Source organism: Taeniopygia guttata, chromosome Z (genome assembly GCF_048771995.1).
Source record: "Taeniopygia guttata chromosome Z, bTaeGut7.mat, whole genome shotgun sequence".
In the NCBI taxonomy this organism is placed as follows: Eukaryota; Metazoa; Chordata; class Aves; order Passeriformes; family Estrildidae; genus Taeniopygia; species Taeniopygia guttata.
This window is the reverse complement of record NC_133063.1, coordinates 45678675-45702235: the sequence shown is the minus strand read 5'-3', so window position 1 is coordinate 45702235 and position 23561 is coordinate 45678675. Positions and strand designations below refer to the sequence as shown.

General features: G+C 54.1%; 8 protein-coding genes across 30 annotated transcripts in view; 1 reads left to right on the top strand and 7 right to left on the bottom strand.

Annotated features, from left to right (window-relative positions):
- The window catches only part of UBAP2 (ubiquitin associated protein 2), a 106715-nt gene that overhangs the window by 68094 nt on the left and 15060 nt on the right, over positions 1 to 23561 (top strand). For 15 of the 23 annotated variants that reach the window (XM_012577608.5, XM_072921892.1, XM_030258177.4 and 12 more), the window contains 2 exons: positions 773 to 864; positions 1757 to 1807. In XM_012577608.5, coding sequence (XP_012433062.1) covers positions 773 to 864; positions 1757 to 1807 — 143 coding nt within the window. The remainder of the gene's footprint in view (positions 1 to 772; positions 865 to 1756; positions 1808 to 23561) is intronic. The other 8 variants (XM_072921896.1, XM_072921884.1, XM_072921886.1 and 5 more) reach the window with 1 other exon arrangement.
- On the bottom strand, positions 3696 to 4806 carry LOC105760863 (interferon-like). Its single transcript, XM_030258194.4, has one exon. The coding sequence runs from the start codon at positions 4797 to 4799 to the stop codon at positions 4227 to 4229; it is 573 nt and encodes a 190-aa protein (XP_030114054.3). The 5' UTR covers positions 4800 to 4806; the 3' UTR covers positions 3696 to 4226.
- On the bottom strand, positions 7221 to 9495 carry LOC115491042 (interferon-like). The gene has a single exon (XM_041711336.2). The coding sequence runs from the start codon at positions 7827 to 7829 to the stop codon at positions 7257 to 7259; it is 573 nt and encodes a 190-aa protein (XP_041567270.2). The 5' UTR covers positions 7830 to 9495; the 3' UTR covers positions 7221 to 7256.
- On the bottom strand, positions 10147 to 10961 carry LOC115491043 (interferon-like). Its single transcript, XM_072921908.1, has one exon. It carries the CDS (start codon positions 10860 to 10862, stop codon positions 10290 to 10292), a length of 573 nt encoding a protein of 190 aa, XP_072778009.1. The 5' UTR covers positions 10863 to 10961; the 3' UTR covers positions 10147 to 10289.
- On the bottom strand, positions 13180 to 14026 carry LOC140681717 (interferon-like). Its single transcript, XM_072921907.1, has one exon. It carries the CDS (start codon positions 13893 to 13895, stop codon positions 13323 to 13325), a length of 573 nt encoding a protein of 190 aa, XP_072778008.1. The 5' UTR covers positions 13896 to 14026; the 3' UTR covers positions 13180 to 13322.
- Positions 14109 to 16928, bottom strand: LOC140681714 (interferon-like). The gene has a single exon (XM_072921904.1). It carries the CDS (start codon positions 16926 to 16928, stop codon positions 16356 to 16358), a length of 573 nt encoding a protein of 190 aa, XP_072778005.1. The 3' UTR covers positions 14109 to 16355.
- On the bottom strand, positions 19387 to 19961 carry LOC140681715 (interferon-like). The gene has a single exon (XM_072921905.1). The coding sequence runs from the start codon at positions 19959 to 19961 to the stop codon at positions 19389 to 19391; it is 573 nt and encodes a 190-aa protein (XP_072778006.1). The 3' UTR covers positions 19387 to 19388.
- On the bottom strand, positions 22416 to 23212 carry LOC140681716 (interferon-like). The gene has a single exon (XM_072921906.1). The coding sequence runs from the start codon at positions 22988 to 22990 to the stop codon at positions 22418 to 22420; it is 573 nt and encodes a 190-aa protein (XP_072778007.1). The 5' UTR covers positions 22991 to 23212; the 3' UTR covers positions 22416 to 22417.

The window sequence follows — 23561 nt, the reverse complement described above, 5'->3', positions numbered from 1 at the left end:
GCACTTCAGAAGGAGGGTCCATGGAGAAGGAGGGCTGGGAGGCTTCTTGCACTAAAGTTAAAGTGATGCTAAATTCTTTCTTCTCTGATGATCCTGAACTGCTGAAAGGAAATCTTATAGAGAGAAGTGAGTGACGTATTGCTAAGGATTAGACTTAGTTGCAGAAGTGTTCCTCATTTATATAGCTTGTAAATGAAGTGTCTTGTGACTGGCCAAAATGCATTGTTCTACTGTTCTGCTTCCTAGCACTGCTTCATGAAGGCAGCTGAAACCATTTCAGTCTTCTCTTTACTATTCCTAGTTGTAGTAAGTCACCACAGAAAGCATGGTGGCAACATTTAGTGCTTTCCAGTCTATTGCTGGTGATAAAGGGAATGCATTGACCAAGCAGGAAATGAAAGGAGAGAATTATCTCTCTCAGATTGAGAGCAATTTCTAAATTTGCCTTCAGGAAAGGACTGAGCAAAACTGAAGTTTTGTAATCTTGTAAGCCTTGTACTCAGGTAATGCTTGTAATCTTCTTGGGCAAAGTAAATGACATATTCAGGCTATTCTGTGATAGTACTGTTTTCACGAGAAAATAGCCCATGCTTTCCCTCCCTTGAAACATGGTTAAACTCTTCAGGCTAGTTTGAGCACCTTCATCAAACAGCATAAAATCTCCTCTTTATAATCTTAAGATGGTGCAGCTGCCACAGTTTATGAGCTATCTTATCTCAATGCTGAAGCCTTTTCTAAAGGCTTGTAAAGTGTCTATATTTTGATTCTACAGGCAAAGCACCCCCAAACCTGCCCCAAGGTGTACCACCCTTGTTGCATAACCAGTATATTGTGGGACCTGGAGGACTTCTGCCTGCCTACCCGGTAAGCAGTTTCATTGTTTCTCTTTGATTTCTTAGCCCTTGGCGCAAATGAGCCCTCCAGACCTGCTACTGTCTATGCCAAGTCATTTCTGGTGGCACATGTTACACCTGGAATTCTTGTTTCAAATACTAAGAACACCTGAAATATGTTCAGTAGAGGCTTACTGCTGATTGTAAACTCCAGAGATTCTGGTACAGACCTGTTCTGGCTACTGTTGAAGCTAAACATGGGTGTGGCTATGGTTTTCAGTGTTAACAGGTTTTAGGCCCTTTGAATAAATTTAGGTTGTTTTAGGTTTGTGTTACTGGAATGGATTTGCCATAGTAGTGACTCAAATGTGCCATGTGTCCTGTCTATCATGATTTGAAAGAGACTGCGCATAGCTTTTTGATGTCTGACCAACTTCAACGTATTTTTGGTTATCTGTTTTTTGAATCTGAACCTTTATATCAGTAACTTTTCTATATCAAACTGAATGTGAGGAGATACCCAGGAGGTTGTGTTGTGATCAAGTCATCAACTCTTTAACCTTAGTGCTCTTTGAAGTAATGATTACAGCAAAGAGGGCTGTTCTTACTGCCAAATCTGAATGCCCAGTAGATTTTTCGTAAGTTCAGGAATGATGTGTCTGTGAAAACTGTGCTGAAGATGAGACAGTCAAACTCTCCTCAGAGGACGTTGTCACCAGGAAACAACATCAGAGTGACAAACCTTTCTAACTTCAGTTCTACTCTCCTTGTAATGCTGCAGTGCCCCATGATAGCACAATGCGACATACGACTGTAGATCTTTAACACAGACTGGGCTTAAGTCAAATTCAGTTCAAAGCCCCAAACTGATCAGCATCAGAAAAAAGTGTTATAATGATGTTGTATTTTTATCTGTCTTTAAGCAGATTTATGGTTATGATGATCTCCAGATGCTTCAATCCAGACTGCCAATGGTAAGTAAATGACTTACTTAATTTTAAAGAAATTGTCTTCACTGTTGATCATTTATGCCACATAAATTGATCCATTTAACAGTGGTTAAGAGCTTTTACTTATATTCTCTATTCTTTCTTTTTAAATTTATACAAGGATTATGTAAATTGATACAGAGCAACTGTTGCATCATGCATTTGTCCAGCTGCAAAATCTCTAAATAGACACAAGTGTGCTCTGCTCATTTCTCCTGAGTAAGAAATGTCAAATTTTTGTAACAACATTATGACATTTTGTCTAATCTAGTTGAAGTCCTAAGTGTTTTCTTTTATCAAGAGGTAAGGCTGAACAGCAGTTACACAAGTTGGTAGCCAGTAGGTGTATCTGAGATTTTGGATGTTGTCAAGGTATAGATCTTTGCATATACATCATGGCAACAAATGCAGGTGAGCTGCAGGAGGGAGGGTGTACTAAGTTTCTTTCCTTATATGGATCCAGAATGCAAAAGGCATATGAGACAGTCTGAGCTTCCAGATAGGTGCAAAAAGGGCCTCAATCTAGACTGCAAAATGATAAAGAATTTTCCTATCAGATATGTAGGGTAAGGAACTTGGAGAGAAGGTTTGGTAGTAGATAGCTGAGAACAGTTACATACGACAGTGATGCGGTGTATCTGTAGAGGCAGAAATGGAGCAGTGAGCAGTGATCAGAGAAGACTAGATGAATGCCATAATGTAAGGCCCAAATAAGTACCAGGTATTCCATATAGAGCTTGGAGCAGTCAGGGTCAGATAGTTTAAAGGTGAGTACAGGGACGACTCAGACAAAGCCCTGTCAGACTGCAGACTGTGAATGTAAAAAAACTCCAAAGCTGAGCACATGAATAAAGACTTTTACTAGAGGAAATTGTGGTACTTGAGGAACTGTCAACTGAAATGCATGGAATTATCTTTATGGCAACAAGATGCAAAATATTTGAAGTTGCAGGGCCAGGAGGTACATATTGTAATGTCTTAACAATGGCTAGATGCCTGGTGACCACCAAGGTGCTCTATCACTCCCCACCTCATCTAGTCAAGGGAGAAAATAAATCCTAAAAGGCATGTGGGGTGAGGTAAGTACAGGGAGAAATTACATGCTGGTTGCAGTCATGGGCAAAGGAGACATGGGCAAAGGAGACATGGCTTGGGGAATTTAGTTTAACTCACTAGCAATCAAATCATGCAGTTGACAAGTGAATGATGGAATAAAACCAAATCTACAGAACACCTTCCCTTCACCTTTCATGTTTTCCTGGACTCAGTTTCATTTATAATTTTCTCTACCTTCATCTCCCAGGTGACATAGGAGGATGGGAAATGGGACTGCCTTCTTTGCCATGACACTTTTGTTCCTTCCTCCTCACGCTCTTACCTCTTCCTGATTTTGGTTCCATAGTCCTCCAAAACTTCAGCACAAGTCCTAAAATATTTTATGTTGAAAGAGGTAATCTGATTGCAAGCAACTCTGCCATAGGAAGGGAAACTTTCTCCTGGATCACATGGCACAAAACCCATCCAGTCTGGCCTTGAACACTTGCAGGGATGTGGTAATCTGGCTCACTCTAGGACACTTTCCAGTGCCTTGCAGCCCTCATAGAATGAATTTCTCCCTAATGCCTGATGCAAACATACTCTTTTGGTTTAGAAACATTCCCTGTAGACCATTGTCTGTCACTCCAAATGCTGTTCAAAATTGTTTGCTTCTTTTTCATAAGGTCTGGTGAAATGGTAAAAGGCCACAGAAAGGTCAGGCTGGAGCTTTCTCTTCTTCAGTATAAATAAAACCTGTAAACTATCATGATACCAGAAGTGATCTGATGCACCAATTATGTTTGTAGCCCTCTCGTGTAATGTCTCCATTAAGTCCATGACATCCCTGACAAGAGACTTTCAGATGGAAAAATTGGAAAGAGAGTTGGAATATACTGAGAAAACAAGGCCTCAAGACATAGGTATGACGATGACATCTACCACCAAGTGATGTTTCTCCAAAGAGTGGACAGAGGCTGTTTGGAGGAAGGCTTGTAGTAGGTTTTGAGTGAGGATGGCTTTGGCTGGCCCAGAGACTGGTTGCTGTGCTAGAGAGATGAGAGGCAGTGGCAAGTGTTTTGTCGTAGGTCTTTATTTTCAGTGGCATAAATAAGTGAATAAGTAGAAAAATAAATACGTGTATAAATAAACAAACAAACAAACAAACAAATAAATCAGTCTAGAAATAAGTGGAGAAAGTCCTTTGTCCGTATCACTGGGAGAGGCTGAATCAATGGGAGAGGGAGTGGTTGGGGGCTGCGGGTGCCGTGCGGTTGTTGCAGCCCTGTCTCTGGTCCCAGGTGAGAGGAGGCGTGGGGTTGGAGGTGGGTTTGGGTGGTAGGTGTGGGTTGGAGTGTGGGTGTTTGCGCTAGCGGCGCCTGGCACGTGTGAGGTTGTGGAGGTGCCGTAAAGAGGCTCGAGCTTCGAGGCGGACGTGGTCCCAGGCGCAGGCGCTGTGGTTGTGGGCGTGGAGGAAGAGGTGGATGTCCCTGAAGTACTTGTTGATGGTGAGCAGCGGGTTGCGTGGTCCTTTGAAGAGCAGGGCGTTGTCGGGGAGGCATTGCTCGAGGTGGTGGATGTGGTGCTGCAGTTTGTTGAGGAGGAGGTTGCGAGCGTGGCTGGGCCAGTGCTGGCGGGTGCTGTTGGAGCTGAGGGTGTGGAAGAGGTGCTGGAGGATGCGTAGGGCGGTGGCGGCGGCTTGGTGCGGGTGGAGGTTGGGGTGGAGGAGGGTGTCGGGGAAGAAGGGCGGCTCTTGGAGGTGGCAGGGCTGTGTGTGGCTGGGAGCCATGTCCTGGAGGAGGCGGAGTGCGTCGCCGGGGAAGGAGTCGTCGTGTGTCCAGAGGCGTTGGCAGGCGAGGCTGGTGGCCAGAGCGGTGAGGAGGAGCAGGAGCGGCGGTGCGGCGTGCGGCAGCCGTGGCTGTGTGGCTGTGGGCGCAGCCATGCTGGGTCTGTGGGTGCTGTCGGGTGGTGCTGAGCAGGAGGAGCCCGGTGACGCCCGGTGGTGGTGGTGGTGGTGGTGCTGCTGCTGCTGCTGGTGGCTGTGTCTGGGGCGCTGCCGGGTGCGCGGCTTTGTACGGCGGCAGCTTTCCCTTCATCGCTTTCTGATTGCCGGGAGTTTCCGGCCGTGCTTTCCAGTCTGTGCTGGTGGCTGTGGTGGTCTTGGGCAGTGCCTTGTTGAGGTGGCCGTGGTTGGGGATTGTGGTGACAGCGGTGTGCCGGGGCAGAGTGGCAGTCATGGGTGAAAGGGGTTGTGAAAGCTCTGGGCCAGAGGCGCTGGGGTCAGGTGCGTTGGAGAGGGTGTTGGGTGTTCCTTTCACTTGCCGAGCCAGCTGCAAGGTCTGTGCTGTTCAGCTGAGTCTCTGTTTGTGCCCAAGCATCGTTTCCACTTGCAAAGCCCTGGTTTTGGTTGTGGTCACTTTTCCTTTCACTTTGAGGCTTGCCTTTAATTTCATCTTAGCCACTGTTTTCCTTTTGCGGTTGCAAGGGATGTGCGGTGATGTCAGTGGGTGAGGGCCGTCGTTTCCCCTCCTGCGGTAAACGCCCAGAGGCAGTGGCAGGGTTCAAGGGGCTGTCTGTGCATGTGGGCCTTGGAGGCCTGAGTGTGTCCTTGCAAGGAGGCACTGCACCTGCTGTGTTTGGGAGGAGCGAGCCACAAGGCAGGCAAGAAAGGCTGAGTGAAGAAGTCGCGGAAAGGGAAAGCTTTGGCTGTTACTGTCGTTCTTGGTGCCATGGCTGTGGCCCCAGAGCATCGATCTGCTTTTGAGATCCGTGCCTCAGTGGCTGAGGCGGCCAGAGGTCAAAGGAGGACATTCCCCCATGAAAGAAATGGGGTTGCGCTTTGGGACTGCTGGAGCCCTTGCCTGGAACAGCGTGTCCTGTTCAGGGCTCTTTAGTCCATGAGAGGTGTGGCGTCGTTGGAGGTGATGGCTCTGAAAATGCACGGGGGTCCAGAGGACGTGACCTGTGAGAAAGGCTGAGGGAGCTTGGCTTCTTTGGCTGGAGTATTGTAGGTTTGCCAGTAGTTTCAGATGCCTTTCCAAAAATGCACAGAATCTGCGGCAAGGTGAAGAGGTATTTGGGGTGTGCACAGACTTGCAAGGGGATGATCACTCTGGCCTCGTGGAGAAATGGTGGGATTGTTGCTTGGAGCGGATCGTGGGATTTGAAAGTTGTAGGCCTTTGGGGGACAGAGAATTTGGAGGCAAGCGGGTGTTTGTCACCTTGTGTGTCAGTGATCTCCAGGCAGGCTGCCGAAGTCACACAAGGCAAATGCTGGGAGCCCTCCCGGAAAATCCCTGTAGATCCCCAGGCCAGTGTAGGAGAGGGTCAAGTTTGAGACCATCTTAGCAACCTGAATGTGCACAAGTCCATGGGACCTGAAGAGGCTAATGCGTGAGCCCTGAGGGAACTGTCAGATGGAGTTGCTGGGCCGCAGTGCCTTGTTTTTGAAATCCGGTTTCCGTCAGTTGAAGTTCCCGGAAAGTGGTAGAAGGGAGGTATAAGCCCCGTTTCTGTAAGGGGAAAAGCAGAAGAGTGTGGGAACTACAGAGCAGTCTGGCTGAGCACAGTGTCAGGCAAGAAGATGAGGCTGTTGTGCTTGGTCACAAGACTCGGCTAAGGCCTATGGAAAACCAAGAGGTGATCGGTAATGGGGAGCATGGCATTCCAATTGCGTAATCGCCATTCCTGTTGATTTTTTGTGATGTTGTATGCTTACGGCTACAGAGCAGCGGTGGATAGGGGCAGAGCAAGTGAGCTTGTGTGCCTGGGCTTGAGCAAAGTGCTGGGCCGTGTCCTGCATCCTTGTCTGTGAGTCAGAGAGGCATGGATTGGATGGATGGAGCACGATGGGGGTAAAGCAGATGAGGTGCAGCGGTGCTGTCCAGCCTTTGCGTGTTTTTCTTTTTGGGACTCTGTGGTGGTGGCCTGCCGCTGGCAGTGTTTTTCCAAAGGGTTTGCTACAGCGTCTTGCTTGGTCGGGTGCCATTGAGAAGAGTGGACAGAGGCTGTTTGGAGGAAGGCTTGTAGTAGGTTTTGAGTGAGGATGGCTTTGGCTGGCCCAGAGACTGGTTGCTGTGCTAGAGAGATGAGAGGCAGTGGCAAGTGTTTTGTCGTAGGTCTTTATTTTCAGTGGCATAAATAAGTGAATAAGTAGAAAAATAAATACGTGTATAAATAAACAAACAAACAAACAAACAAATAAATCAGTCTAGAAATAAGTGGAGAAAGTCCTTTGTCCGTATCACTGGGAGAGGCTGAATCAATGGGAGAGGGAGTGGTTGGGGGCTGCGGGTGCCGTGCGGTTGTTGCAGCCCTGTCTCTGGTCCCAGGTGAGAGGAGGCGTGGGATTGGAGGTGGGTTTGGGTGGTAGGTGTGGGTTGGAGTGTGGGTGTTTGCGCTAGCGGCGCCTGGCACGTGTGAGGTTGTGGAGGTGCCGTAAAGAGGCTCGAGCTTCGAGGCGGACGTGGTCCCAGGCGCAGGCGCTGTGGTTGTGGGCGTGGAGGAAGAGGTGGATGTCCCTGAAGTACTTGTTGATGGTGAGCAGCGGGTTGCGTGGTCCTTTGAAGAGCAGGGCGTTGTCGGGGAGGCATTGCTCGAGGTGGTGGATGTGGTGCTGCAGTTTGTTGAGGAGGAGGTTGCGAGCGTGGCTGGGCCAGTGCTGGCGGGTGCTGTTGGAGCTGAGGGTGTGGAAGAGGTGCTGGAGGATGCGTAGGGCGGTGGCGGCGGCTTGGTGCGGGTGGAGGTTGGGGTGGAGGAGGGTGTCGGGGAAGAAGGGCGGCTCTTGGAGGTGGCAGGGCTGTGTGTGGCTGGGAGCCATGTCCTGGAGGAGGCGGAGTGCGTCGCCGGGGAAGGAGTCGTCGTGTGTCCAGAGGCGTTGGCAGGCGAGGCTGGTGGCCAGAGCGGTGAGGAGGAGCAGGAGCGGCGGTGCGGCGTGCGGCAGCCGTGGCTGTGTGGCTGTGGGCGCAGCCATGCTGGGTCTGTGGGTGCTGTCGGGTGGTGCTGAGCAGGAGGAGCCCGGTGACGCCCGGTGGTGGTGGTGGTGGTGGTGGTGCTGCTGCTGCTGCTGGTGGCTGTGTCTGGGGCGCTGCCGGGTGCGCGGCTTTGTACGGCGGCAGCTTTCCCTTCATCGCTTTCTGATTGCCGGGAGTTTCCGGCCGTGCTTTCCAGTCTGTGCTGGTGGCTGTGGTGGTCTTGGGCAGTGCCTTGTTGAGGTGGCCGTGGTTGGGGATTGTGGTGACAGCGGTGTGCCGGGGCAGAGTGGCAGTCATGGGTGAAAGGGGTTGTGAAAGCTCTGGGCCAGAGGCGCTGGGGTCAGGTGCGTTGGAGAGGGTGTTGGGTGTTCCTTTCACTTGCCGAGCCAGCTGCAAGGTCTGTGCTGTTCAGCTGAGTCTCTGTTTGTGCCCAAGCATCGTTTCCACTTGCAAAGCCCTGGTTTTGGTTGTGGTCACTTTTCCTTTCACTTTGAGGCTTGCCTTTAATTTCATCTTAGCCACTGTTTTCCTTTTGCGGTTGCAAGGGATGTGCGGTGATGTCAGTGGGTGAGGGCCGTCGTTTCCCCTCCTGCGGTAAACGCCCAGAGGCAGTGGCAGGGTTCAAGGGGCTGTCTGTGCATGTGGGCCTTGGAGGCCTGAGTGTGTCCTTGCAAGGAGGCACTGCACCTGCTGTGTTTGGGAGGAGCGAGCCACAAGGCAGGCAAGAAAGGCTGAGTGAAGAAGTCGCGGAAAGGGAAAGCTTTGGCTGTTACTGTCGTTCTTGGTGCCATGGCTGTGGCCCCAGAGCATCGATCTGCTTTTGAGATCCGTGCCTCAGTGGCTGAGGCGGCCAGAGGTCAAAGGAGGACATTCCCCCATGAAAGAAATGGGGTTGCGCTTTGGGACTGCTGGAGCCCTTGCCTGGAACAGCGTGTCCTGTTCAGGGCTCTTTAGTCCATGAGAGGTGTGGCGTCGTTGGAGGTGATGGCTCTGAAAATGCACGGGGGTCCAGAGGACGTGACCTGTGAGAAAGGCTGAGGGAGCTTGGCTTCTTTGGCTGGAGTATTGTAGGTTTGCCAGTAGTTTCAGATGCCTTTCCAAAAATGCACAGAATCTGCGGCAAGGTGAAGAGGTATTTGGGGTGTGCACAGACTTGCAAGGGGATGATCACTCTGGCCTCGTGGAGAAATGGTGGGATTGTTGCTTGGAGCGGATCGTGGGATTTGAAAGTTGTAGGCCTTTGGGGGACAGAGAATTTGGAGGCAAGCGGGTGTTTGTCACCTTGTGTGTCAGTGATCTCCAGGCAGGCTGCCGAAGTCACACAAGGCAAATGCTGGGAGCCCTCCCGGAAAATCCCTGTAGATCCCCAGGCCAGTGTAGGAGAGGGTCAAGTTTGAGACCATCTTAGCAACCTGAATGTGCACAAGTCCATGGGACCTGAAGAGGCTAATGCGTGAGCCCTGAGGGAACTGTCAGATGGAGTTGCTGGGCCGCAGTGCCTTGTTTTTGAAATCCGGTTTCCGTCAGTTGAAGTTCCCGGAAAGTGGTAGAAGGGAGGTATAAGCCCCGTTTCTGTAAGGGGAAAAGCAGAAGAGTGTGGGAACTACAGAGCAGTCTGGCTGAGCACAGTGTCAGGCAAGAAGATGAGGCTGTTGTGCTTGGTCACAAGACTCGGCTAAGGCCTATGGAAAACCAAGAGGTGATCAGTAATGGGGAGCATGGCATTCCAATTGCGTAATCGCCATTCCTGTTGATTTTTTGTGATGTTGTATGCTTACGGCTACAGAGCAGCGGTGGATAGGGGCAGAGCAAGTGAGCTTGTGTGCCTGGGCTTGAGCAAAGTGCTGGGCCGTGTCCTGCATCCTTGTCTGTGAGTCAGAGAGGCATGGATTGGATGGATGGAGCACGATGGGGGTAAAGCAGATGAGGTGCAGCGGTGCTGTCCAGCCTTTGCGTGTTTTTCTTTTTGGGACTCTGTGGTGGTGGCCTGCCGCTGGCAGTGTTTTTCCAAAGGGTTTGCTACAGCGTCTTGCTTGGTCGGGTGCCATTGAGAAGAGTGGACAGAGGCTGTTTGGAGGAAGGCTTGTAGTAGGTTTTGAGTGAGGATGGCTTTGGCTGGCCCAGAGACTGGTTGCTGTGCTAGAGAGATGAGAGGCAGTGGCAAGTGTTTTGTCGTAGGTCTTTATTTTCAGTGGCATAAATAAGTGAATAAGTAGAAAAATAAATACGTGTATAAATAAACAAACAAACAAACAAACAAATAAATCAGTCTAGAAATAAGTGGAGAAAGTCCTTTGTCCGTATCACTGGGAGAGGCTGAATCAATGGGAGAGGGAGTGGTTGGGGGCTGCGGGTGCCGTGCGGTTGTTGCAGCCCTGTCTCTGGTCCCAGGTGAGAGGAGGCGTGGGGTTGGAGGTGGGTTTGGGTGGTAGGTGTGGGTTGGAGTGTGGGTGTTTGCGCTAGCGGCGCCTGGCACGTGTGAGGTTGTGGAGGTGCCGTAAAGAGGCTCGAGCTTCGAGGCGGACGTGGTCCCAGGCGCAGGCGCTGTGGTTGTGGGCGTGGAGGAAGAGGTGGATGTCCCTGAAGTACTTGTTGATGGTGAGCAGCGGGTTGCGTGGTCCTTTGAAGAGCAGGGCGTTGTCGGGGAGGCATTGCTCGAGGTGGTGGATGTGGTGCTGCAGTTTGTTGAGGAGGAGGTTGCGAGCGTGGCTGGGCCAGTGCTGGCGGGTGCTGTTGGAGCTGAGGGTGTGGAAGAGGTGCTGGAGGATGCGTAGGGCGGTGGCGGCGGCTTGGTGCGGGTGGAGGTTGGGGTGGAGGAGGGTGTCGGGGAAGAAGGGCGGCTCTTGGAGGTGGCAGGGCTGTGTGTGGCTGGGAGCCATGTCCTGGAGGAGGCGGAGTGCGTCGCCGGGGAAGGAGTCGTCGTGTGTCCAGAGGCGTTGGCAGGCGAGGCTGGTGGCCAGAGCGGTGAGGAGGAGCAGGAGCGGCGGTGCGGCGTGCGGCAGCCGTGGCTGTGTGGCTGTGGGCGCAGCCATGCTGGGTCTGTGGGTGCTGTCGGGTGGTGCTGAGCAGGAGGAGCCCGGTGACGCCCGGTGGTGGTGGTGGTGGTGGTGGTGCTGCTGCTGCTGCTGGTGGCTGTGTCTGGGGCGCTGCCGGGTGCGCGGCTTTGTACGGCGGCAGCTTTCCCTTCATCGCTTTCTGATTGCCGGGAGTTTCCGGCCGTGCTTTCCAGTCTGTGCTGGTGGCTGTGGTGGTCTTGGGCAGTGCCTTGTTGAGGTGGCCGTGGTTGGGGATTGTGGTGACAGCGGTGTGCCGGGGCAGAGTGGCAGTCATGGGTGAAAGGGGTTGTGAAAGCTCTGGGCCAGAGGCGCTGGGGTCAGGTGCGTTGGAGAGGGTGTTGGGTGTTCCTTTCACTTGCCGAGCCAGCTGCAAGGTCTGTGCTGTTCAGCTGAGTCTCTGTTTGTGCCCAAGCATCGTTTCCACTTGCAAAGCCCTGGTTTTGGTTGTGGTCACTTTTCCTTTCACTTTGAGGCTTGCCTTTAATTTCATCTTAGCCACTGTTTTCCTTTTGCGGTTGCAAGGGATGTGCGGTGATGTCAGTGGGTGAGGGCCGTCGTTTCCCCTCCTGCGGTAAACGCCCAGAGGCAGTGGCAGGGTTCAAGGGGCTGTCTGTGCATGTGGGCCTTGGAGGCCTGAGTGTGTCCTTGCAAGGAGGCACTGCACCTGCTGTGTTTGGGAGGAGCGAGCCACAAGGCAGGCAAGAAAGGCTGAGTGAAGAAGTCGCGGAAAGGGAAAGCTTTGGCTGTTACTGTCGTTCTTGGTGCCATGGCTGTGGCCCCAGAGCATCGATCTGCTTTTGAGATCCGTGCCTCAGTGGCTGAGGCGGCCAGAGGTCAAAGGAGGACATTCCCCCATGAAAGAAATGGGGTTGCGCTTTGGGACTGCTGGAGCCCTTGCCTGGAACAGCGTGTCCTGTTCAGGGCTCTTTAGTCCATGAGAGGTGTGGCGTCGTTGGAGGTGATGGCTCTGAAAATGCACGGGGGTCCAGAGGACGTGACCTGTGAGAAAGGCTGAGGGAGCTTGGCTTCTTTGGCTGGAGTATTGTAGGTTTGCCAGTAGTTTCAGATGCCTTTCCAAAAATGCACAGAATCTGCGGCAAGGTGAAGAGGTATTTGGGGTGTGCACAGACTTGCAAGGGGATGATCACTCTGGCCTCGTGGAGAAATGGTGGGATTGTTGCTTGGAGCGGATCGTGGGATTTGAAAGTTGTAGGCCTTTGGGGGACAGAGAATTTGGAGGCAAGCGGGTGTTTGTCACCTTGTGTGTCAGTGATCTCCAGGCAGGCTGCCGAAGTCACACAAGGCAAATGCTGGGAGCCCTCCCGGAAAATCCCTGTAGATCCCCAGGCCAGTGTAGGAGAGGGTCAAGTTTGAGACCATCTTAGCAACCTGAATGTGCACAAGTCCATGGGACCTGAAGAGGCTAATGCGTGAGCCCTGAGGGAACTGTCAGATGGAGTTGCTGGGCCGCAGTGCCTTGTTTTTGAAATCCGGTTTCCGTCAGTTGAAGTTCCCGGAAAGTGGTAGAAGGGAGGTATAAGCCCCGTTTCTGTAAGGGGAAAAGCAGAAGAGTGTGGGAACTACAGAGCAGTCTGGCTGAGCACAGTGTCAGGCAAGAAGATGAGGCTGTTGTGCTTGGTCACAAGACTCGGCTAAGGCCTATGGAAAACCAAGAGGTGATCGGTAATGGGGAGCATGGCATTCCAATTGCGTAATCGCCATTCCTGTTGATTTTTTGTGATGTTGTATGCTTACGGCTACAGAGCAGCGGTGGATAGGGGCAGAGCAAGTGAGCTTGTGTGCCTGGGCTTGAGCAAAGTGCTGGGCCGTGTCCTGCATCCTTGTCTGTGAGTCAGAGAGGCATGGATTGGATGGATGGAGCACGATGGGGGTAAAGCAGATGAGGTGCAGCGGTGCTGTCCAGCCTTTGCGTGTTTTTCTTTTTGGGACTCTGTGGTGGTGGCCTGCCGCTGGCAGTGTTTTTCCAAAGGGTTTGCTACAGCGTCTTGCTTGGTCGGGTGCCATTGAGAAGAGTGGACAGAGGCTGTTTGGAGGAAGGCTTGTAGTAGGTTTTGAGTGAGGATGGCTTTGGCTGGCCCAGAGACTGGTTGCTGTGCTAGAGAGATGAGAGGCAGTGGCAAGTGTTTTGTCGTAGGTCTTTATTTTCAGTGGCATAAATAAGTGAATAAGTAGAAAAATAAATACGTGTATAAATAAACAAACAAACAAACAAACAAATAAATCAGTCTAGAAATAAGTGGAGAAAGTCCTTTGTCCGTATCACTGGGAGAGGCTGAATCAATGGGAGAGGGAGTGGTTGGGGGCTGCGGGTGCCGTGCGGTTGTTGCAGCCCTGTCTCTGGTCCCAGGTGAGAGGAGGCGTGGGGTTGGAGGTGGGTTTGGGTGGTAGGTGTGGGTTGGAGTGTGGGTGTTTGCGCTAGCGGCGCCTGGCACGTGTGAGGTTGTGGAGGTGCCGTAAAGAGGCTCGAGCTTCGAGGCGGACGTGGTCCCAGGCGCAGGCGCTGTGGTTGTGGGCGTGGAGGAAGAGGTGGATGTCCCTGAAGTACTTGTTGATGGTGAGCAGCGGGTTGCGTGGTCCTTTGAAGAGCAGGGCGTTGTCGGGGAGGCATTGCTCGAGGTGGTGGATGTGGTGCTGCAGTTTGTTGAGGAGGAGGTTGCGAGCGTGGCTGGGCCAGTGCTGGCGGGTGCTGTTGGAGCTGAGGGTGTGGAAGAGGTGCTGGAGGATGCGTAGGGCGGTGGCGGCGGCTTGGTGCGGGTGGAGGTTGGGGTGGAGGAGGGTGTCGGGGAAGAAGGGCGGCTCTTGGAGGTGGCAGGGCTGTGTGTGGCTGGGAGCCATGTCCTGGAGGAGGCGGAGTGCGTCGCCGGGGAAGGAGTCGTCGTGTGTCCAGAGGCGTTGGCAGGCGAGGCTGGTGGCCAGAGCGGTGAGGAGGAGCAGGAGCGGCGGTGCGGCGTGCGGCAGCCGTGGCTGTGTGGCTGTGGGCGCAGCCATGCTGGGTCTGTGGGTGCTGTCGGGTGGTGCTGAGCAGGAGGAGCCCGGTGACGCCCGGTGGTGGTGGTGGTGGTGGTGCTGCTGCTGCTGCTGCTGGTGGCTGTGTCTGGGGCGCTGCCGGGTGCGCGGCTTTGTACGGCGGCAGCTTTCCCTTCATCGCTTTCTGATTGCCGGGAGTTTCCGGCCGTGCTTTCCAGTCTGTGCTGGTGGCTGTGGTGGTCTTGGGCAGTGCCTTGTTGAGGTGGCCGTGGTTGGGGATTGTGGTGACAGCGGTGTGCCGGGGCAGAGTGGCAGTCATGGGTGAAAGGGGTTGTGAAAGCTCTGGGCCAGAGGCGCTGGGGTCAGGTGCGTTGGAGAGGGTGTTGGGTGTTCCTTTCACTTGCCGAGCCAGCTGCAAGGTCTGTGCTGTTCAGCTGAGTCTCTGTTTGTGCCCAAGCATCGTTTCCACTTGCAAAGCCCTGGTTTTGGTTGTGGTCACTTTTCCTTTCACTTTGAGGCTTGCCTTTAATTTCATCTTAGCCACTGTTTTCCTTTTGCGGTTGCAAGGGATGTGCGGTGATGTCAGTGGGTGAGGGCCGTCGTTTCCCCTCCTGCGGTAAACGCCCAGAGGCAGTGGCAGGGTTCAAGGGGCTGTCTGTGCATGTGGGCCTTGGAGGCCTGAGTGTGTCCTTGCAAGGAGGCACTGCACCTGCTGTGTTTGGGAGGAGCGAGCCACAAGGCAGGCAAGAAAGGCTGAGTGAAGAAGTCGCGGAAAGGGAAAGCTTTGGCTGTTACTGTCGTTCTTGGTGCCATGGCTGTGGCCCCAGAGCATCGATCTGCTTTTGAGATCCGTGCCTCAGTGGCTGAGGCGGCCAGAGGTCAAAGGAGGACATTCCCCCATGAAAGAAATGGGGTTGCGCTTTGGGACTGCTGGAGCCCTTGCCTGGAACAGCGTGTCCTGTTCAGGGCTCTTTAGTCCATGAGAGGTGTGGCGTCGTTGGAGGTGATGGCTCTGAAAATGCACGGGGGTCCAGAGGACGTGACCTGTGAGAAAGGCTGAGGGAGCTTGGCTTCTTTGGCTGGAGTATTGTAGGTTTGCCAGTAGTTTCAGATGCCTTTCCAAAAATGCACAGAATCTGCGGCAAGGTGAAGAGGTATTTGGGGTGTGCACAGACTTGCAAGGGGATGATCACTCTGGCCTCGTGGAGAAATGGTGGGATTGTTGCTTGGAGCGGATCGTGGGATTTGAAAGTTGTAGGCCTTTGGGGGACAGAGAATTTGGAGGCAAGCGGGTGTTTGTCACCTTGTGTGTCAGTGATCTCCAGGCAGGCTGCCGAAGTCACACAAGGCAAATGCTGGGAGCCCTCCCGGAAAATCCCTGTAGATCCCCAGGCCAGTGTAGGAGAGGGTCAAGTTTGAGACCATCTTAGCAACCTGAATGTGCACAAGTCCATGGGACCTGAAGAGGCTAATGCGTGAGCCCTGAGGGAACTGTCAGATGGAGTTGCTGGGCCGCAGTGCCTTGTTTTTGAAATCCGGTTTCCGTCAGTTGAAGTTCCCGGAAAGTGGTAGAAGGGAGGTATAAGCCCCGTTTCTGTAAGGGGAAAAGCAGAAGAGTGTGGGAACTACAGAGCAGTCTGGCTGAGCACAGTGTCAGGCAAGAAGATGAGGCTGTTGTGCTTGGTCACAAGACTCGGCTAAGGCCTATGGAAAACCAAGAGGTGATCGGTAATGGGGAGCATGGCATTCCAATTGCGTAATCGCCATTCCTGTTGATTTTTTGTGATGTTGTATGCTTACGGCTACAGAGCAGCGGTGGATAGGGGCAGAGCAAGTGAGCTTGTGTGCCTGGGCTTGAGCAAAGTGCTGGGCCGTGTCCTGCATCCTTGTCTGTGAGTCAGAGAGGCATGGATTGGATGGATGGAGCACGATGGGGGTAAAGCAGATGAGGTGCAGCGGTGCTGTCCAGCCTTTGCGTGTTTTTCTTTTTGGGACTCTGTGGTGGTGGCCTGCCGCTGGCAGTGTTTTTCCAAAGGGTTTGCTACAGCGTCTTGCTTGGTCGGGTGCCATTGAGAAGAGTGGACAGAGGCTGTTTGGAGGAAGGCTTGTAGTAGGTTTTGAGTGAGGATGGCTTTGGCTGGCCCAGAGACTGGTTGCTGTGCTAGAGAGATGAGAGGCAGTGGCAAGTGTTTTGTCGTAGGTCTTTATTTTCAGTGGCATAAATAAGTGAATAAGTAGAAAAATAAATACGTGTATAAATAAACAAACAAACAAACAAACAAATAAATCAGTCTAGAAATAAGTGGAGAAAGTCCTTTGTCCGTATCACTGGGAGAGGCTGAATCAATGGGAGAGGGAGTGGTTGGGGGCTGCGGGTGCCGTGCGGTTGTTGCAGCCCTGTCTCTGGTCCCAGGTGAGAGGAGGCGTGGGGTTGGAGGTGGGTTTGGGTGGTAGGTGTGGGTTGGAGTGTGGGTGTTTGCGCTAGCGGCGCCTGGCACGTGTGAGGTTGTGGAGGTGCCGTAAAGAGGCTCGAGCTTCGAGGCGGACGTGGTCCCAGGCGCAGGCGCTGTGGTTGTGGGCGTGGAGGAAGAGGTGGATGTCCCTGAAGTACTTGTTGATGGTGAGCAGCGGGTTGCGTGGTCCTTTGAAGAGCAGGGCGTTGTCGGGGAGGCATTGCTCGAGGTGGTGGATGTGGTGCTGCAGTTTGTTGAGGAGGAGGTTGCGAGCGTGGCTGGGCCAGTGCTGGCGGGTGCTGTTGGAGCTGAGGGTGTGGAAGAGGTGCTGGAGGATGCGTAGGGCGGTGGCGGCGGCTTGGTGCGGGTGGAGGTTGGGGTGGAGGAGGGTGTCGGGGAAGAAGGGCGGCTCTTGGAGGTGGCAGGGCTGTGTGTGGCTGGGAGCCATGTCCTGGAGGAGGCGGAGTGCGTCGCCGGGGAAGGAGTCGTCGTGTGTCCAGAGGCGTTGGCAGGCGAGGCTGGTGGCCAGAGCGGTGAGGAGGAGCAGGAGCGGCGGTGCGGCGTGCGGCAGCCGTGGCTGTGTGGCTGTGGGCGCAGCCATGCTGGGTCTGTGGGTGCTGTCGGGTGGTGCTGAGCAGGAGGAGCCCGGTGACGCCCGGTGGTGGTGGTGGTGGTGGTGCTGCTGCTGCTGCTGCTGGTGGCTGTGTCTGGGGCGCTGCCGGGTGCGCGGCTTTGTACGGCGGCAGCTTTCCCTTCATCGCTTTCTGATTGCCGGGAGTTTCCGGCCGTGCTTTCCAGTCTGTGCTGGTGGCTGTGGTGGTCTTGGGCAGTGCCTTGTTGAGGTGGCCGTGGTTGGGGATTGTGGTGACAGCGGTGTGCCGGGGCAGAGTGGCAGTCATGGGTGAAAGGGGTTGTGAAAGCTCTGGGCCAGAGGCGCTGGGGTCAGGTGCGTTGGAGAGGGTGTTGGGTGTTCCTTTCACTTGCCGAGCCAGCTGCAAGGTCTGTGCTGTTCAGCTGAGTCTCTGTTTGTGCCCAAGCATCGTTTCCACTTGCAAAGCCCTGGTTTTGGTTGTGGTCACTTTTCCTTTCACTTTGAGGCTTGCCTTTAATTTCATCTTAGCCACTGTTTTCCTTTTGCGGTTGCAAGGGATGTGCGGTGATGTCAGTGGGTGAGGGCCGTCGTTTCCCCTCCTGCGGTAAACGCCCAGAGGCAGTGGCAGGGTTCAAGGGGCTGTCTGTGCATGTGGGCCTTGGAGGCCTGAGTGTGTCCTTGCAAGGAGGCACTGCACCTGCTGTGTTTGGGAGGAGCGAGCCACAAGGCAGGCAAGAAAGGCTGAGTGAAGAAGTCGCGGAAAGGGAAAGCTTTGGCTGTTACTGTCGTTCTTGGTGCCATGGCTGTGGCCCCAGAGCATCGATCTGCTTTTGAGATCCGTGCCTCAGTGGCTGAGGCGGCCAGAGGTCAAAGGAGGACATTCCCCCATGAAAGAAATGGGGTTGCGCTTTGGGACTGCTGGAGCCCTTGCCTGGAACAGCGTGTCCTGTTCAGGGCTCTTTAGTCCATGAGAGGTGTGGCGTCGTTGGAGGTGATGGCTCTGAAAATGCACGGGGGTCCAGAGGACGTGACCTGTGAGAAAGGCTGAGGGAGCTTGGCTTCTTTGGCTGGAGTATTGTAGGTTTGCCAGTAGTTTCAGATGCCTTTCCAAAAATGCACAGAATCTGCGGCAAGGTGAAGAGGTATTTGGGGTGTGCACAGACTTGCAAGGGGATGATCACTCTGGCCTCGTGGAGAAATGGTGGGATTGTTGCTTGGAGCGGATCGTGGGATTTGAAAGTTGTAGGCCTTTGGGGGACAGAGAATTTGGAGGCAAGCGGGTGTTTGTCACCTTGTGTGTCAGTGATCTCCAGGCAGGCTGCCGAAGTCACACAAGGCAAATGCTGGGAGCCCTCCCGGAAAATCCCTGTAGATCCCCAGGCCAGTGTAGGAGAGGGTCAAGTTTGAGACCATCTTAGCAACCTGAATGTGCACAAGTCCATGGGACCTGAAGAGGCTAATGCGTGAGCCCTGAGGGAACTGTCAGATGGAGTTGCTGGGCCGCAGTGCCTTGTTTTTGAAATCCGGTTTCCGTCAGTTGAAGTTCCCGGAAAGTGGTAGAAGGGAGGTATAAGCCCCGTTTCTGTAAGGGGAAAAGCAGAAGAGTGTGGGAACTACAGAGCAGTCTGGCTGAGCACAGTGTCAGGCAAGAAGATGAGGCTGTTGTGCTTGGTCACAAGACTCGGCTAAGGCCTATGGAAAACCAAGAGGTGATCGGTAATGGGGAGCATGGCATTCCAATTGCGTAATCGCCATTCCTGTTGATTTTTTGTGATGTTGTATGCTTACGGCTACAGAGCAGCGGTGGATAGGGGCAGAGCAAGTGAGCTTGTGTGCCTGGGCTTGAGCAAAGTGCTGGGCCGTGTCCTGCATCCTTGTCTGTGAGTCAGAGAGGCATGGATTGGATGGATGGAGCACGATGGGGGTAAAGCAGATGAGGTGCAGCGGTGCTGTCCAGCCTTTGCGTGTTTTTCTTTTTGGGACTCTGTGGTGGTGGCCTGCCGCTGGCAGTGTTTTTCCAAAGGGTTTGCTACAGCGTCTTGCTTGGTCGGGTGCCATTGAGAAGAGTGGACAGAGGCTGTTTGGAGGAAGGCTTGTAGTAGGTTTTGAGTGAGGATGGCTTTGGCTGGCCCAGAGACTGGTTGCTGTGCTAGAGAGATGAGAGGCAGTGGCAAGTGTTTTGTCGTAGGTCTTTATTTTCAGTGGCATAAATAAGTGAATAAGTAGAAAAATAAATACGTGTATAAATAAACAAACAAACAAACAAACAAATAAATCAGTCTAGAAATAAGTGGAGAAAGTCCTTTGTCCGTATCACTGGGAGAGGCTGAATCAATGGGAGAGGGAGTGGTTGGGGGCTGCGGGTGCCGTGCGGTTGTTGCAGCCCTGTCTCTGGTCCCAGGTGAGAGGAGGCGTGGGGTTGGAGGTGGGTTTGGGTGGTAGGTGTGGGTTGGAGTGTGGGTGTTTGCGCTAGCGGCGCCTGGCACGTGTGAGGTTGTGGAGGTGCCGTAAAGAGGCTCGAGCTTCGAGGCGGACGTGGTCCCAGGCGCAGGCGCTGTGGTTGTGGGCGTGGAGGAAGAGGTGGATGTCCCTGAAGTACTTGTTGATGGTGAGCAGCGGGTTGCGTGGTCCTTTGAAGAGCAGGGCGTTGTCGGGGAGGCATTGCTCGAGGTGGTGGATGTGGTGCTGCAGTTTGTTGAGGAGGAGGTTGCGAGCGTGGCTGGGCCAGTGCTGGCGGGTGCTGTTGGAGCTGAGGGTGTGGAAGAGGTGCTGGAGGATGCGTAGGGCGGTGGCGGCGGCTTGGTGCGGGTGGAGGTTGGGGTGGAGGAGGGTGTCGGGGAAGAAGGGCGGCTCTTGGAGGTGGCAGGGCTGTGTGTGGCTGGGAGCCATGTCCTGGAGGAGGCGGAGTGCGTCGCCGGGGAAGGAGTCGTCGTGTGTCCAGAGGCGTTGGCAGGCGAGGCTGGTGGCCAGAGCGGTGAGGAGGAGCAGGAGCGGCGGTGCGGCGTGCGGCAGCCGTGGCTGTGTGGCTGTGGGCGCAGCCATGCTGGGTCTGTGGGTGCTGTCGGGTGGTGCTGAGCAGGAGGAGCCCGGTGACGCCCGGTGGTGGTGGTGGTGGTGGTGCTGCTGCTGCTGCTGCTGGTGGCTGTGTCTGGGGCGCTGCCGGGTGCGCGGCTTTGTACGGCGGCAGCTTTCCCTTCATCGCTTTCTGATTGCCGGGAGTTTCCGGCCGTGCTTTCCAGTCTGTGCTGGTGGCTGTGGTGGTCTTGGGCAGTGCCTTGTTGAGGTGGCCGTGGTTGGGGATTGTGGTGACAGCGGTGTGCCGGGGCAGAGTGGCAGTCATGGGTGAAAGGGGTTGTGAAAGCTCTGGGCCAGAGGCGCTGGGGTCAGGTGCGTTGGAGAGGGTGTTGGGTGTTCCTTTCACTTGCCGAGCCAGCTGCAAGGTCTGTGCTGTTCAGCTGAGTCTCTGTTTGTGCCCAAGCATCGTTTCCACTTGCAAAGCCCTGGTTTTGGTTGTGGTCACTTTTCCTTTCACTTTGAGGCTTGCCTTTAATTTCATCTTAGCCACTGTTTTCCTTTTGCGGTTGCAAGGGATGTGCGGTGATGTCAGTGGGTGAGGGCCGTCGTTTCCCCTCCTGCGGTAAACGCCCAGAGGCAGTGGCAGGGTTCAAGGGGCTGTCTGTGCATGTGGGCCTTGGAGGCCTGAGTGTGTCCTTGCAAGGAGGCACTGCACCTGCTGTGTTTGGGAGGAGCGAGCCACAAGGCAGGCAAGAAAGGCTGAGTGAAGAAGTCGCGGAAAGGGAAAGCTTTGGCTGTTACTGTCGTTCTTGGTGCCATGGCTGTGGCCCCAGAGCATCGATCTGCTTTTGAGATCCGTGCCTCAGTGGCTGAGGCGGCCAGAGGTCAAAGGAGGACATTCCCCCATGAAAGAAATGGGGTTGCGCTTTGGGACTGCTGGAGCCCTTGCCTGGAACAGCGTGTCCTGTTCAGGGCTCTTTAGTCCATGAGAGGTGTGGCGTCGTTGGAGGTGATGGCTCTGAAAATGCACGGGGGTCCAGAGGACGTGACCTGTGAGAAAGGCTGAGGGAGCTTGGCTTCTTTGGCTGGAGTATTGTAGGTTTGCCAGTAGTTTCAGATGCCTTTCCAAAAATGCACAGAATCTGCGGCAAGGTGAAGAGGTATTTGGGGTGTGCACAGACTTGCAAGGGGATGATCACTCTGGCCTCGTGGAGAAATGGTGGGATTGTTGCTTGGAGCGGATCGTGGGATTTGAAAGTTGTAGGCCTTTGGGGGACAGAGAATTTGGAGGCAAGCGGGTGTTTGTCACCTTGTGTGTCAGTGATCTCCAGGCAGGCTGCCGAAGTCACACAAGGCAAATGCTGGGAGCCCTCCCGGAAAATCCCTGTAGATCCCCAGGCCAGTGTAGGAGAGGGTCAAGTTTGAGACCATCTTAGCAACCTGAATGTGCACAAGTCCATGGGACCTGAAGAGGCTAATGCGTGAGCCCTGAGGGAACTGTCAGATGGAGTTGCTGGGCCGCAGTGCCTTGTTTTTGAAATCCGGTTTCCGTCAGTTGAAGTTCCCGGAAAGTGGTAGAAGGGAGGTATAAGCCCCGTTTCTGTAAGGGGAAAAGCAGAAGAGTGTGGGAACTACAGAGCAGTCTGGCTGAGCACAGTGTCAGGCAAGAAGATGAGGCTGTTGTGCTTGGTCACAAGACTCGGCTAAGGCCTATGGAAAACCAAGAGGTGATCGGTAATGGGGAGCATGGCATTCCAATTGCGTAATCGCCATTCCTGTTGATTTTTTGTGATGTTGTATGCTTACGGCTACAGAGCAGCGGTGGATAGGGGCAGAGCAAGTGAGCTTGTGTGCCTGGGCTTGAGCAAAGTGCTGGGCCGTGTCCTGCATCCTTGTCTGTGAGTCAGAGAGGCATGGATTGGATGGATGGAGCACGATGGGGGTAAAGCAGATGAGGTGCAGCGGTGCTGTCCAGCCTTTGCGTGTTTTTCTTTTTGGGACTCTGTGGTGGTGGCCTGCCGCTGGCAGTGTTTTTCCAAAGGGTTTGCTACAGCGTCTTGCTTGGTCGGGTGCCATTGAGAAGAGTGGACAGAGGCTGTTTGGAGGAAGGCTTGTAGTAGGTTTTGAGTGAGGATGGCTTTGGCTGGCCCAGAGACTGGTTGCTGTGCTAGAGAGATGAGAGGCAGTGGCAAGTGTTTTGTCGTAGGTCTTTATTTTCAGTGGCATAAATAAGTGAATAAGTAGAAAAATAAATACGTGTATAAATAAACAAACAAACAAACAAATAAATCAGTCTAGAAATAAGTGGAGAAAGTCCTTTGTCCGTATCACTGGGAGAGGCTGAATCAATGGGAGAGGGAGTGGTTGGGGGCTGCGGGTGCCGTGCGGTTGTTGCAGCCCTGTCTCTGGTCCCAGGTGAGAGGAGGCGTGGGGTTGGAGGTGGGTTTGGGTGGTAGGTGTGGGTTGGAGTGTGGGTGTTTGCGCTAGCGGCGCCTGGCACGTGTGAGGTTGTGGAGGTGCCGTAAAGAGGCTCGAGCTTCGAGGCGGACGTGGTCCCAGGCGCAGGCGCTGTGGTTGTGGGCGTGGAGGAAGAGGTGGATGTCCCTGAAGTACTTGTTGATGGTGAGCAGCGGGTTGCGTGGTCCTTTGAAGAGCAGGGCGTTGTCGGGGAGGCATTGCTCGAGGTGGTGGATGTGGTGCTGCAGTTTGTTGAGGAGGAGGTTGCGAGCGTGGCTGGGCCAGTGCTGGCGGGTGCTGTTGGAGCTGAGGGTGTGGAAGAGGTGCTGGAGGATGCGTAGGGCGGTGGCGGCGGCTTGGTGCGGGTGGAGGTTGGGGTGGAGGAGGGTGTCGGGGAAGAAGGGCGGCTCTTGGAGGTGGCAGGGCTGTGTGTGGCTGGGAGCCATGTCCTGGAGGAGGCGGAGTGCGTCGCCGGGGAAGGAGTCGTCGTGTGTCCAGAGGCGTTGGCAGGCGAGGCTGGTGGCCAGAGCGGTGAGGAGGAGCAGGAGCGGCGGTGCGGCGTGCGGCAGCCGTGGCTGTGTGGCTGTGGGCGCAGCCATGCTGGGTCTGTGGGTGCTGTCGGGTGGTGCTGAGCAGGAGGAGCCCGGTGACGCCCGGTGGTGGTGGTGGTGCTGCTGCTGCTGCTGCTGCTGCTGGTGGCTGTGTCTGGGGCGCTGCCGGGTGCGCGGCTTTGTACGGCGGCAGCTTTCCCTTCATCGCTTTCTGATTGCCGGGAGTTTCCGGCCGTGCTTTCCAGTCTGTGCTGGTGGCTGTGGTGGTCTTGGGCAGTGTTTTCTTGGGTTAAGTGTGGCTGTGGTTGATGTTGTTAATGCTCTTTTTGTCTTTAGACGTTGTCTTTTGCCTGGTGGTTTTGGTGTAGTGGAACCCTACGTTTCCTCCACGTCATGTATTTGCAATGATGTGGTGTGTTTCTTGTGATTTTCCTTTCTCTCTGTGGTCATCTCTTATTCTTCATGGTTTTTTCTGAGTTTCTTTTATTGCCCTTTACAGGACACTGCATCAATTGTTGTTTCGTATCTTGGGCTTTTCCCTTTTTTCGAAAGGTATGTCTGATGTTGGGTAAGGGCAGGAACGGAGTTTTTCAATTTGAAGAGTGCTGAAATCAATCTC